Source organism: Salmo trutta, chromosome 29 (genome assembly GCF_901001165.1).
Source record: "Salmo trutta chromosome 29, fSalTru1.1, whole genome shotgun sequence".
In the NCBI taxonomy this organism is placed as follows: domain Eukaryota; kingdom Metazoa; phylum Chordata; class Actinopteri; order Salmoniformes; family Salmonidae; genus Salmo; species Salmo trutta.
In genome coordinates this window covers 43,997,784-44,011,415 of record NC_042985.1, presented here as the reverse complement: position 1 = coordinate 44,011,415, position 13,632 = coordinate 43,997,784, and the positions used below count along the sequence as shown (strand labels likewise).

At 41.6% G+C, this 13,632-nt stretch overlaps 1 protein-coding gene across 1 annotated transcript; it reads left to right on the top strand.

Moving 5' to 3' along the window:
* The first annotated feature begins 2,935 nt into the window (after window positions 1-2,935).
* rsph14 (radial spoke head 14 homolog) lies at window positions 2,936-13,354 on the top strand. The gene is made up of 6 exons (XM_029722297.1): window positions 2,936-3,134; window positions 3,790-3,892; window positions 4,729-4,847; window positions 5,671-5,896; window positions 6,248-6,384; window positions 12,811-13,354. Exons 1-6 carry the CDS (start codon window positions 2,936-2,938, stop codon window positions 13,047-13,049), a joined length of 1,023 nt encoding a protein of 340 aa, XP_029578157.1. The 3' UTR covers window positions 13,050-13,354.
* Window positions 13,355-13,632: the final 278 nt, after the last annotated feature.

The window sequence follows — 13,632 nt, the reverse complement described above, 5'->3', positions numbered from 1 at the left end:
AGCAACATTTGGGTCATGTTAGCAAAAAACTGTAAGGGGTTAACAAACTTTTTCACTCGGGCCCCCCCTTCCAACATTGGGGAACATCCTGCGCCTCGCTCTGCGTGTACGCCACATCTATTTTTATGGGCAAAAGCACTGTTTGTGACACAAACTGTTCCCGCCCCTCTTGTTGGTGGACAGAATTTTGCAGTTTTAAAGCTTATTTTCTGCAATTCTACACATTTTGTCATGGTGTGCAATTGTTTTTTTCAGTTTAACCTGTTATGGCTAGGGGGCAGTATTTTCACGGCCGGATAAAAAACGTACCCGATTTAATCTGATTATTACTCCTGCCCAAAAACTAGAATATGCATATAATTATTGGCTTTGGATAGAAAACACCCTAAAGTTTCTAAAACTGTTTGAATGGTGTCTGTGAGTATAACAGAACTCATATGGCAGGCAAAAAACTGAGAAGATTCCAAACAGGAAGTACCCTCTCTGACCATTCCTTGAGCTTCTTGGCTCTGTTAAAAGAAAATTTAGGATCTTTGCTGTAACGTGACACTTCCTACGGCTCCCATAGGCTCTCAGAACCCGGGAAAAAGCTGAATTATGTAATTCCAGCCGCTGGCTGAAAAACTTTAGCGCGTTTGGATAGTGGCCGGTGTGTGTACCATCAGACTGAAGCTCGTGCACGAGGGGATCCCATGTTCTTACTTTCGCTCTCTTTGTACTAAAAAACGATTTCCCGGTCGGAATATTATCGCTTTTTTAAGAGAAAAATTGCATAAAAATAGATTTTAAACAGCGGTTGACATGCTTCGAAGTACGGTAATGGAATATTTCGAAATGTTTTGTCACGAAATGCGTCGTGCTCGTCACCCTTCTTTACCATTCGGATAGTGTCTTGAACGCACGAACAAACCGCCGCTGTTTGGATATAACTATGGATTATTTGGGACCAAACCAACATTTTTTATTGAAGTAGAAGTCCTGGGAGTGCATTCTGACGAAGAACAGCAAAGGTAATAACATTTTTCTTATAGTAAATCTGACTTTGGTGAGTGCTAAACTTGCTGGGTGTCTAAATAGTGATGCCGGGCTATCTACTGAGAATATTGCAAAATGTGCTTTCACCGAAAAGCTATTTTAAAATCAGACATAGCGAGTGCATAGAGGAGTTCTGTATCTATAATTCTTAAAATAATTGTTATGTTTTTTGTGAACGTTTATCGTGAGTAATTTAGTAAATTCACTGGAAGTTTGCGGGGGGTATGCTAGTTCTGAACGTCACATGCTAATGTAAAACGCTGGTTTTTGATATAAATATGAACTTGATTGAACAAAACATGCATGTATTGTATAACATAATGTCCTAGGGGTGTCATCTGATGAAGATCATCAAAGGTTAGTGCTGCATTTAGCTGTGGTTTGGATTTATGTGACATTATATGCTAGCTTGAAAAATGGGTGTCTGATTATTTCTGGCTGGGTACTCTGCTGACATAATCTAATGTTTTGCTTTCGTTGTAAAGCCTTTTTGAAATCGGACAGTGTGGTTAGATAAAGGAGAGTCTTGTCTTTAATAAAATGGTGTAAAATAGTCATATGTTAGAAAAATTGAAGTTTTTGTATTTTTGAGGAATTTGTAATTCGCGCCACGCCCATCATTGGCTATTGGAGCAGGTGTTCCGCTAGCGGAACGTCTAGATGTAAGAGGTTATTAAAGCTAATTTTCTTGCAATTCTATACATTTTGCCATGTCTAATGTGTATTCATGTGACATTTGAGTGACACATTTCTGGGGAAAAGCAGCCAACAAGTGCTCAGCATATGTGGAAACTGCTTCAAGACTGTTGGAAAAGCATTCCAGGTGAAGCTGGTTGAGAGAATGCCAAGAGTGTGCAAAGCTGTCATCAAGGTAAAGGGTGGCTACTTTGAAGAATCTCAAATATAACATATATTTTGATTTGTTTAACACTTTTTTGGTTACTACATTATTCCATATGTGTTATTTCATAGTTTTGATGTCTTCACTATTATTCTACAATGTAGAAAATAGTAAAAATAAAGAAAAACCCTTGAATGAGTAGGTGTGTCCAAACTTTTGACTGGTACTGTATATATTTAAGCAATAAGGCACAAGGGGGTGTGGTATATGGCCAATATACCACGGCTATGGGCTGTTCCGAGGTGACATATTGCTATTATAAACTGGTTACCAACATAATTAGAGCATTATAAATAAATGTTTTGTCATACACGTGGTATACGGCCTGATAAACCACGGCTGTCAGCCAATCAGCATTCAGGGCTCGAACCACCCGGGTTACAAATATATATATGCGGGCGGCCCCACATTTTTGGAACCACTGGCCTACGTCACCTGTATTGGTCAGGGAAAACATGCAGCATAGTGTTCTTTGTGATTGTGGTTGTTCTGGAAAGAGGCCCTGTTGTCAATGACAATTAAAATAAGGGCAATAAATGAAACCAATAAACACATTTTTATTGTTTTATTATAATAAAAAATTCGATAATAAGGTCAGTGAAAGAGATGTATTGTAGGTAATGGTCTAGGCCTGCCTAAGGTAATTTTCGTATAGAAACGCACGAGTTTGAGAAGGACGGGAAAGGGGAATGTGATGTAATGTATTGTATTTCTGTTAATCACTTCTTTTTTACCCAAACAACTAGCGAAATATAACTAACAACAAATATATAACCGGTAAAAAAAAAAAAAGGGGGAAAGGTATGTGTAATGTGTACAGATAGCTAGTTCCTAAGCAACGATTGGTGGAGTGAGCAGCAGTGGCGCTGAGTAGCAAGATAACTGTTCTGCTCGCTGGCAAACAACTAGTGACAGGCAGCTTATTGTTACAATATAGCGAAATAAGGTTAGTTATAATCAACAGTTGTTTAATAAGAACAGTTCTTATTTTGTTAGAGTATGGCTAGCACGCGGATTTCGGAGCAATTGCCCCCGCATATTGACCCGACTCAAGCACCTGTTGCATTCGGCAACCGAGCCCTTCCGCGGCTCTCTCTGGAACTGCAAGATCCACAGCTGTGCATACGACAGAGAGCTCTTGCAGCCCTCTGCGACCTGGTTCATGACCCAAAGAGGGCATATGAGGCTATTCACCAAGGTAAGATGCATATTCCATTATTGCATTTGTATAAAATCCTTGCTTTCATTTCACAAACATTTGTGGAATCTAATTTTTAAATTGCTGCATCTGTTTCACGAGGCACAAATATAGCATTGTAATGGTTTTGGGAGATAATACATTCACCTGTGCAGATTAACCTGGTGTCATTGTTAGGATATTGTAGTATGCTCAAGTGTTGAGTAATTTGCATAAGGCGGCTATACACACTTGTTATTAGCTAGACAACGCAGGACTGTTCACTATTGTTATGTTCCCACGGTTGCCCATTGTTAACTTAGTTGGCTGGTATCTCACTGCATGGACGCTGGATCTCCTCGTTCTGTGCCCGAGATAGCTAGCCCTACTAGCTTACACTCCGAATAAGACGGTTCAAGTGCTCTGTATTATTTACCTTGGAAGCTGACCGCCTGAACGAATATCCTTGTCGTGGACTCAGTTCGTACCCACGCACAACATCTAGAAGCTAGAAGTGTGCCTGTTAATTGCAGAATAGTCAACAAAAGGGGACAACAACACGGCTTAGCCTTCTGAGTACTGTAGATCATTTGGGCTATATTCTTCACAAAGCCTTCTCTTAACCAGCGGGAAGTAAATGTTTCCAAACTAGATATCCTCTGTGAATTTGTTTCAGGCTGTTTGGAGAGGCTGAAGGCCCTGCTGCAAGACAGAGACAGCTCAGTGAGAATCAAAACTACAGAAGTCTTTTACCTACTAGCTGCCCATAATGTGGGGAGGTGAGCAATCCCATTCCCAGGGATAATTTGGTCCACCCAATGGTCAATGCTATGGTTACTGCAGACGGTAGGTGGCAGCCTAGTACAATATGGTTTACCAACAATGTCAATGACCACAGCCAAAGAGGAAGAGGCAAAGCGAGGTCGTTTACTCCACCCAAAATCTGTCCATGTTAAGCAGATCATTAATTATTACGCAAGAGAAGAGTTTTTGTATGGGGGCAATGAGAGTGTGTCAAATTTAGTCAAGATAAAAATTTATTGCTTTATTGATACGTGAGGCTTATTTGATCTAATATAAGTTTTGTAATGCTTAGGTTGTTACGAGTGTACTGATATAAGTGTGATGCACCTGACATCCCAGCGACTTTGAGAAAAAAATACTTTTGTTTTGAGTTGTCCCTGTTGAAATATGAAATGTCTATGCATATTCATGAGGTTAGCATAGCATCTCACTCTCCATTGAATACAGGCAGATGACATCACCACTCATCGAATATTCAAAAAAGTATTCAAATAACGAGATGTATCCATCAATCCAGAGAGAGGAATAGCCGGGTGCTTGACATCCTGCCGTTCCACTCTGTGGACAACAAATCCCATTGTTAGGGAGGCGACACAAGCATCTCGTCATAATATCCAGTATCTCTGCAACAGTCATCTTCTGTATGGCAAGTTATTCGGATGAGGAAACAATCTTTAGTAAAACATTTTTGGGGTACTTATTTCACACCCATAAATAGTAGACACGAATAAACTTGTGGACTTGCAAATGAGTGGAGGGAATCTTGGGTTGGGTGGCGATTGGTGTGAGTGACACAAGTGTATGTCCCTAGAGAAGCCTTCCTCACGTGGGATGTGGTGGCTCCACTGTCTGATCTTCTAGACGAGCCAGTTGATGCCTGTCGTAAAAACATGCATCGTGCACTGAAGATGGTGGCTGAGTTTCCTGCAGGTACGTATGCCTAGGCTTTAGTCTTCAGCTGCCCCAATTACAGTGACACTCCAGGCAAGCTGAAGGACTCATTACACATGACATTTGGATGTATTTTGATTTAGACACTATTCAAACTCTATAGCTGTGTTCCGAATACCCATACTAATATACTGTATACTACATACTTAATGAGTATATACTGCATACTATTAGTTCATTTTAGTATTCTGTAAATGAACGGTATCCTTTCAGTTGAGTGTACTAGCGCTTTGCCTGTCTACCGGAAGTTGATGTTCTTGCTAGCTTGTTAGCATAACAAATTACTAGCTAGACATTTTACGACTTCGGTGTGTTATTAAGGGTGGGTTCGTAAATTCAATCTGGAGTGCAAGAGTGCGCTCTGGGCGTTCGTATATTCAGAGCATTGCCAGATTGTCATTTTGTAATTTCAGAGCGTTTCGCTCACTGGACGCTCTGGCCGAGGAGTAGGGTTGATCCGAGCGTTCTGAATTCACAACTGCAGTCAAGCACCCAAGCTAACTGGCTAACTTGCGAGCTACTTCCAGACACAAATGAGAGAACCCCTCACTCTGACCATTTTACTTGCCCTAGCAGAGCTGGTTAGGCTGTTTTCATGTTATCTAGAGCGTTGGTGACTGTAACTGCGGCTGGCAACAATTTAATGACAATTTTTTGCCGATGTTTTGATCTTATCATAAGATCTTCTAAATGTAACAATTATTAACGAAACAAGTGATTCAATGAAAGAGACTGGTATGAATCCAAATCCTTAGATGATGGACATGTTTTAGGGCCTTATGACCTTCTGTCTCCTGGTCAGGTGCAATGTGTATGGTGACTTTGGGCCTGGTTCCCCGGCTGGTGTTGAAGCTGCCTGTTGAGCAGGAGGAGATCCGGGCCCTGATCCTGGCCACTCTCAGCTACTGTGTGAGGGTGGATGCCCTGCCGGCCCTGGCCAGTAACGGAGTTCCCATGCTGCGAAACCAGCTCTCTCACCCCTCCCCTGACATCCGCCGGGCCGCAGCCTCCGCCATGCTGGGCATCAGGTGAGCAGAGACACAAACATGGGTATGTTCCAAATGACACCCTATTGCCTACATACTGCACTACTTTTGACCAGCGCTCTATTAGCCCAGGTCAAAGTAGTGCCTTATTAGGGAATTAGGTGCCATTTGGTACGCAGCCATGCTCTACTTACTGACAGGAAAGAATACTTAAAAAAATCTAAATATTTGGAATTTGAGGCTTTCAATATTCATGAATGATGGGTGTCATGTAGAAAAAATGCGCTCTAGTAATATGTGCATGCAAAATTAAACTCAATTAAATGTAAGTGGAAGAAGCTTGCTTTGAACTAAGTTATGATTCCATTTGAAGACCCCTGTTTGCCCTGTTAGTGTTCCATCAGAAGGGAAGCACAAGGTATGTGAGGAGGGAGTTTTCCCAGTCCTGGTGAAGCTGCTATCAGACTGCGACCCAGGAGTGACTGCCAGTGCTGCTGGGACTATTATGAACACAGCTATTATCACTAAAGGTAAGGAGGGGAATGGTTGAATGTGAAAGAAAGGATATTTTAGATATCTATTGTGACTATTGTCTTAAGTAATAGTTTAGAGTTAGGGTGCAAGTTTGCATGTGAACAATGTTAACAACATAGGCTTATCTCTATGTTGCAGGGAACGTACATTAAAGAGACATTCTGGAGGGTTCAAAACTACCTCGTTATTTTTTAAACCTCCCTTTTTGGATTCTGTCAATGTATCGCTCATACATGCATAATAAACAATTTACAGTGCTCTCCCAGCAGAAAAACCCACAGAATCCTGACATTCAAGCCTGCCATCATTTAGTGCATGAGATCTACGTGCTTGTTCCCTGTAATGTATTGAACGTGCGCTCTGAAGCCAGATGGGATGAATGGCTGCATGTCCTTATGAATTGCTGCATGCGCTTACCATTAGTTATTTTCATAACAGTGAAAGGTCCCGTGTGGCTCAGTTGGTAGAGCATGGTGTTTGCAACACCAGGGTTGTGGGTTCGATTCCCACGGGGGACCAGTACGGAAAAAAATTACAATTAAAATGTATGAAATGTATGCATTCACTACTGTAAGTTGCTCTGGATAAGAGCGTCTGCTAAATGACGTAAATGTAAAATACATTGCATACGTCTATCAAATCCATGCATAAGTTAGAAAACATCTGAAATTAGATTTATAAGACCTTGGTAGTAGTTTTGTAACGGCTGTCGTTATGTAGAGAGGACCAAGGCGCAGCAGGTTGCATGTTCATCATATATATTTATTAAATAAATGTGAACACGAGAAAAACAAGAAAACAAAGAACGACAGACCAACAGTTTCACAGGCTATATTTACAACAGCAGTGCGAAATGCAACTACCCACAAAATACCAAACCAAACACACCTATATATAGGACTCTCAATCAGAGGCAACCTGAAACACCTGCCTCCAATTGAGAGTCCAACACCCAATCCTAAACATAGAAAAACTAAACTAGACAGAACGTAGAAATACATACAAAACACAAACCCTCTGCCACGTCCTGACCAAAACTAATACAATTACTCCCTCTGCTGGTCAGGACTTGACAGTACCCCCCCCTAAAGGTGGATACCCCGAATGCACCTCAAAAGAAAACACAAAACCCCCCAAACAACAAAAATATCCCCCTAAACTAAAGGGAGGGAAGGGAGGGTGGCTGCCGTCAACGACGGCACCTGTGCAACACAAATACATTAGAAGATAATTGTGACCCAATTCAGGAAACTAGGCGTATGTTGCAAGTCACGACTTCACAGGATTGCCGTTTGAACGTAATAAAAAAAATCAACATTTGTTTTTTGCCAGAAATGCCTTCTTGAACATGTGCCTTAATAACAAAATTGTATGCCATCTGTAAATACGAATACAATGGTTACATTACGAGCCTTGTTGGTTAAGCCACAGAAAAAGTGAGCAACCTTCCCACTAGCCATGATTGGCTGAGATAATGAGTGGGCAGGACATGCCAAGAGAGAAGTTCAGATTGGTCTGCCATCGAAGCTCGTCAGTCTGTGTTGGTAATCCTGTCGAACGTGGCTTTAAAAAAAAAACAATGTGTTGTGTAGTGGAGCTGCATTAGTGTGGCTCTCCACTTTCTGCAGGATCATGTTTTGAAATCAGTGGAATTAGAGTATGATAGCTAAACAGATGGAGGAAACACCTGTCTCCGGATTACATCTTCAAACTAAGGGCAATGGTGGCATGGCATTCCTGACAGGGAGACGCGTCCATGCACGATGAGGTACAGATAAGATAGTCTAGTGTTTGCTAGCTACATTTTCAAAAATTACACGTTTTCTGATTTTGACATAAAGTGGTTTCATTTCAAGCTAAAGTGTACTGTTATCTAGCTAGCTAACGTTATCTGGCTGGCTCCCTACCTGAAGTTATTATTTGTTTCCCAGAGCTGTGTGCTGTTCTAGTTAGAGCCTAATGTTAGCTAGCAAACATTAAACATGGTTGGTTAGCTCCCAGCACTGTGGCATTGTTGGCACTGTTCATTGTTTAACTAGCTAACGTTGGCTGGCGGGCTCGTTAGCTAACGTTACGTGACGTGTGTATAACACCTGTTGAATATGGCCAGTGTCAGTAAACGTCTGCAAAAAAGCGTAATGAAATTGTTGCCAGAAGAGCTTGTTAGGCTGTTTTCATGCTATCCAGAGGTAAACAAACCATCAGCCAGAGCATCAAGTGTGCTCTTCGAGAGCGAAACGAGATGGGTGAGGCTAAAGCTTAGGGTGAGGGTGTGAACGATGCTGAATGGGTGTTGAAGTGCTCTTCGCTAGATAGCAAAACATTCAAAGGCGATTTTCTCAAAAATGAGATTACAAGTTGATCAATTTTCAAAGCAGAATAACTTTCCCATTGTTCCTCAAATGCAGTGTATGATATACTATTTTGTAGCTCTGAGTCTCTACTTTTATCTAATGTAAAAAACACAATTTCAAATTTTGCTACATAAGACCAAATACAGGTGGTGAGTCACAATTATCAACCCGATCATAAACACTATGCTCACAACCTATATCTCCTAAATCGTGTTTCTGGTGTATTTTGTTTGAATTTTGGAATATATTGTGCAATAGGCTGTGTGTTTTTTTACAAGGCACGCATCCATCCATTTATCCCATCTGTGATTTTTTTATTTATTTTAATTTAACCTTTATTTTAACGTGAATCGTGACACAACATACATAACTTTGATGCACTTGAGAAATGTATACTGCAAACCCACTTTTAAGATTAGGAAATATTGGCCTACCTTTATTTTGTGTCAACTATCCATCCAAATGAAATAATTCCATGTGTTCACCTTTTGTCTTTATAAACTTTTACCCATGTATTCCATAATATGGGATAATCCAATGTAATCCAATGTGGGCAACACTGCAACTGTTGATTGCCAGCGATCATCATTCATCACGTAGGCATATGATATAATCAATACATTACTTTCAAAGAGTTGGACATTTGATGCAAACATATACTGTAAGTATACATTTTCCATTGTATAAAATGTGCCAACATTATCACATTCGCTTGCTCGTTTGACATACTAGTCTGCTGAGAGCATGCGCTACAATGGGATAACAACCAAACATGATGGACAATGTTAATTGGCAGGTGGAATGATGTCCAATGAGGTTGCAAGATTAAAATGGAAGGTTGGATCAGGTCGGCACAGTATTGTCCAATGAGGTTGCGGGGTGAGCCCAACATGCACACTCCACACAGAGTTTTTAAAATTCTCTTTGTGCACACGCTACAGAGGCTAGAGAACAATGACATTATGATGTTGTACACAAAAGGACGTCGGTGGCTTAAGGACAACAAAGTCAAGGTATTGGAGTGGCCATCATGAAGCCCTGACCTCAATCCTATAGAAAAGTTTTCGGCAGAAATGAAAAAGTGTGTGGGAGCAAGGAGGCCTACAAACATGACTCAGTTACACCAGCTCTGTCAGGAGGAATGGGCCGAAATTTACCCAACTTATTGTGGGAAGCTTGTGGAAGACTACCCAAAACGTTTGACCCAAGTTAAACAATTTAAAGTCAATGCTACCAAATAGTAATTGAGTGTATGTAAACTTCTGACCCACTGGGAATGTGATGAAAGGAATAAAAGCTGAAATAAATCATTTTCTACTATTATTCTGACGTTTCACATTCTTAAAATAAAGTGGTGAACCGAACTGACCTAAGACAGGTAATTTCTACGAAGATTATATCTCAGGAATTGTGAAAAACGGAGTTTAGTATTTGGCTAAGGTGTATGTAAACTTCCGACTTCAACTGTATGTCACCCTTCGAGTGTGCTCTGGGTTGTCAACCCCCCTTGTTCCCCGCCCAAGAAGTTGAGGTGGCGGTTCCCTCATACTGCTCCCAGTATGGCTCATAGTGTTCTTAGGACTGTGTTTACCATAGTTTCGGTGTGGGATTGAGCCTTGAGCTGCCGTGGTTCATCGATGAGGTGGCGCACGAATGCACATTATCAAGTCACAGCAGGTGCCCTGTTGTTTTGGACTTACAGTTCCTTGTGTGAGTTCTGGAATTTCAGACTCCTTGGGTCTCTGTGGGAGCCTTTTTGGAACTGGTAGGGTCTATGGACTTGGTTGATGTTAGCCAGTGTTTTGTTCGGGTTAACACATTTTCCCTGTGGGTTAGAGCCTTAGACTGCCGTGGCTGTGCGTGCGTGAATCCTCAGTTTCCAGGCTACTGCAGATTTTCTGTGGGTTTGAGCCTCTGGTTCATCGACTCTGGTCGACGCTATGTACCGCATGTGTGCCAAGTCACGACAGGTGTTCTGTTGTTTTGGACTTGCTGTTCCTTGTACAAATTCTTACATTTCAGGCTCGTAAGGTAAGTATTGTTCTTGGAACCATGGGGTCTATGGACATGGGCTTACTAACACACCCTTCCCAGCAATGCAGAGAGAAAAAAAGATAAATAATAGTAAAGTAAAATACGTAATAATAAAAGTAATACTAGATACACAATGAGTAACGATTACTTGGCTATATACAAGGGGTACCACTACCGAGTCGATGTGCAGGGGTAAGAGGTAATTGAGGTAGATACAGTGCATTCGGAAAGTATTCAGACCCCTTGACTTTTCCCACATTTTGTTACGTTACAGCCTTATTCTAAAATTGATACGTTTTTTCCCCTCAATCTACACACAATACCCCATAATGATAAAGCAAAAACAGTTTTTTTTAAATGTATGCAAATGTATACTTTTTTTCACTGAAATATTACATTTACTTAAGTATTCAGACCCTTTACTCAGTACTTTGTTGAAGCACCTTTGACAGAGATTACAGCCGCGAGTCTTCTTGGGTATGATGCTGCAACCTGTATTTGGAGATTTTCTCCCATTCTTCTTTGCAGATCCTCTCAAGCTCTGTGACGATTGGCATTCAGTCCACAGAGTTCAATCTTGGTTTTATTAGACCAGAGAATCTTGTTTCTCATGGTCTGAGAGTCTTTAGGTGCATTTTGGCAAACTCTAAGGGGCTGTCATGTGCCTTTTACTGAGGAGTGGCTTCCGTCTGGCCACTACCATGCTCTAGAGATGGTTGTCCTTCTGGAAGGTTCTCCCATGTGTAGAGAGGAACTCTAGAGCTCTGTCAGAGTGACCATTGGGTTCTTGGTCACCTCCCTGACCAAGGCCCTTCTCCCCGATTCCTCAGTTTGGCCAGGCGGCCAGCTCTAGGAAGAGTCTTGGTGGTTCCAAATTTCTTCCATTTAAGAATGATGGAGGCCACTGGGTTTTTGTGGACCTTCAATGCTGCAGAAATGTTTCGGTACCCTTCCCCAGATCTGTGCATCGACACAACCCTGTCTCGGAGCTCTATGGACAATTCTTTCGACCTCATGGCTTGGTTTTTGCTCTGGCATGCACTATCAACTGTGGGATCTTTTATCGACCGGTGTGTGCCTTTCCAAATCATGTCCAATCAATTGAATTTACCACAGGTGGACTCCAATCAAGTTGTAGAAACATCTCAAGGATGATCAACGGAAACAGGATGCACCTGAGCTCAATTTCAAGTCTCGTAGCAAAGGGTCTGAATACTTATGTAAATAAGGTATTTCTTTTTTTTTAATACATTTGCAAACATTTCTAAACACCTGATTTCACTTTGTCATTATGGAGTATTGTGTGTCGATTGCTGAGGAAATGTTTTTATTTCATCCATTTTAGAATAAGGCTGTAATGTAACAAAATGTGGAAAAAGTAAATGGGTCTAAAATATTTGCTTAGGCACTTTGTGTACACTACCTGTCAAGTTTTAGAACACCTACTCATTCAAGGGTTTTTCTTTATTGTTACTATTTTCTACATTGTAGAATAATAGTGAAGACGTCAAAACTATGAAGTAACACATATGGAATCATGTAGTAACCAAAAAAGTGTTAAACAAATCAAAATGTATTTTATATTTGAGATTCTTTAAAGTAGCCAACCTTTGCCTTCCACCGCAGATGGGGAAGGCCGACATGGGCGGATGTGGTGGATTGAGACGCAGCCCATATCTCTAGCTTAAACTGAAGTATTTTGATGGGGAATTTTTGTATTATGTTACTTAGATTGTAAAACTGCCACGTCCGTTTGCGATATTACAACAACAAAGAAGTTACTGCAAACAACGACAGTTTTTTTTCCTCGGACATCATTGCACGTGATAGAACAGCAGAATATATAGAGATTTGTTTTTTTTACCACGTTGCTTGATGCTCCCCATCTATTCTTAGTCAACAAAACAATAACAACAACGGTGGGGCAGACAGTGGTGCTATTTCCCCTAATGCAGAAGCGTCAATGTCTCAACAGATAGTGTCAACCTCATCATTAATTCACTCATGCTCACTTCTCCCCTCTGTCGTCCACAGGGAAGTACCAGGCCTTAAAGGCAGGTGCCATCCCCCCCTTGTTGGAGCTGGTGGGCAGTGAGGACAGAGCTGTGTGTGCTAACGCGCTGCGTGCCCTCACCGCCCTGGCTGAAGCCCCCTGCGCTCGGGAACAGCTACTGGAACACCTGCCACTATTAAAGACAAGGCTCAATCACCCAGCTTCCATCATCTGCCGGGCAGCAGCCACCGCCATCCGCGTGATCTCCTGGACCCCTTGAGAGAAAGAGAGAGCAAGGGAAGAAGAGACAAATACCTCTCATTATCTGATTCTCCCTCGCTCCTCCCCCTATTCTCTCTCCCTCACACACATTGATGCATGTGCTCTCACAGACACACCACACACACAGTCCTTCTTCGACTACAGACACTCACACTTCCTTAATGTAAATGTCTGCTGGTGTATATTTACCAGACTAGTAGACCCACCTCTTATTCATCATCTGTCTGTGTCATCTATCCTGTTAATGTGATTAAAACTGATCACAGTGGCAAGTTTCAGCTCCTCTGTATAGAGGTTCCCCAACTGATGGCTCGCGGGTGATTTTATTTGGCCCCACAAGTTCTGGCTCACAGTTCACCCTGGACTCTACAAGTTGTCAAAAGCATTCCACAGGGATTCTGGCCCATGTTGACTCCAATGCTTCCCAAAATGTAAAAATGTAAGTTGTTCTTTGGGTGGTGGACCATTCTTGATACACACGGGAAACTGTAGAGCGTGAAAAACCCAGCAGCGTTGCAGTTCTTGACACAAACCGGTGAGCCTGGCACCTACTACCATACCCCGTTCAAAGGCACTTAAAT

Excerpts from the sequence above, each read along its gene's own strand:
- rsph14 (XM_029722297.1), top strand. The coding sequence starts at position 2,936 with ATGGCTAGCACGCGGATTTCGGAGCAATTGCCCCCGCATATTGACCCG. Across the intron at positions 3,893-4,728 it reads GCTGCCCATAATGTGGGGAG|AGAAGCCTTCCTCACGTGGG; the intron begins GTGAGCAATCCC and ends GTATGTCCCTAG. Across the intron at positions 6,385-12,810 it reads CACAGCTATTATCACTAAAG|GGAAGTACCAGGCCTTAAAG; the intron begins GTAAGGAGGGGA and ends TGTCGTCCACAG.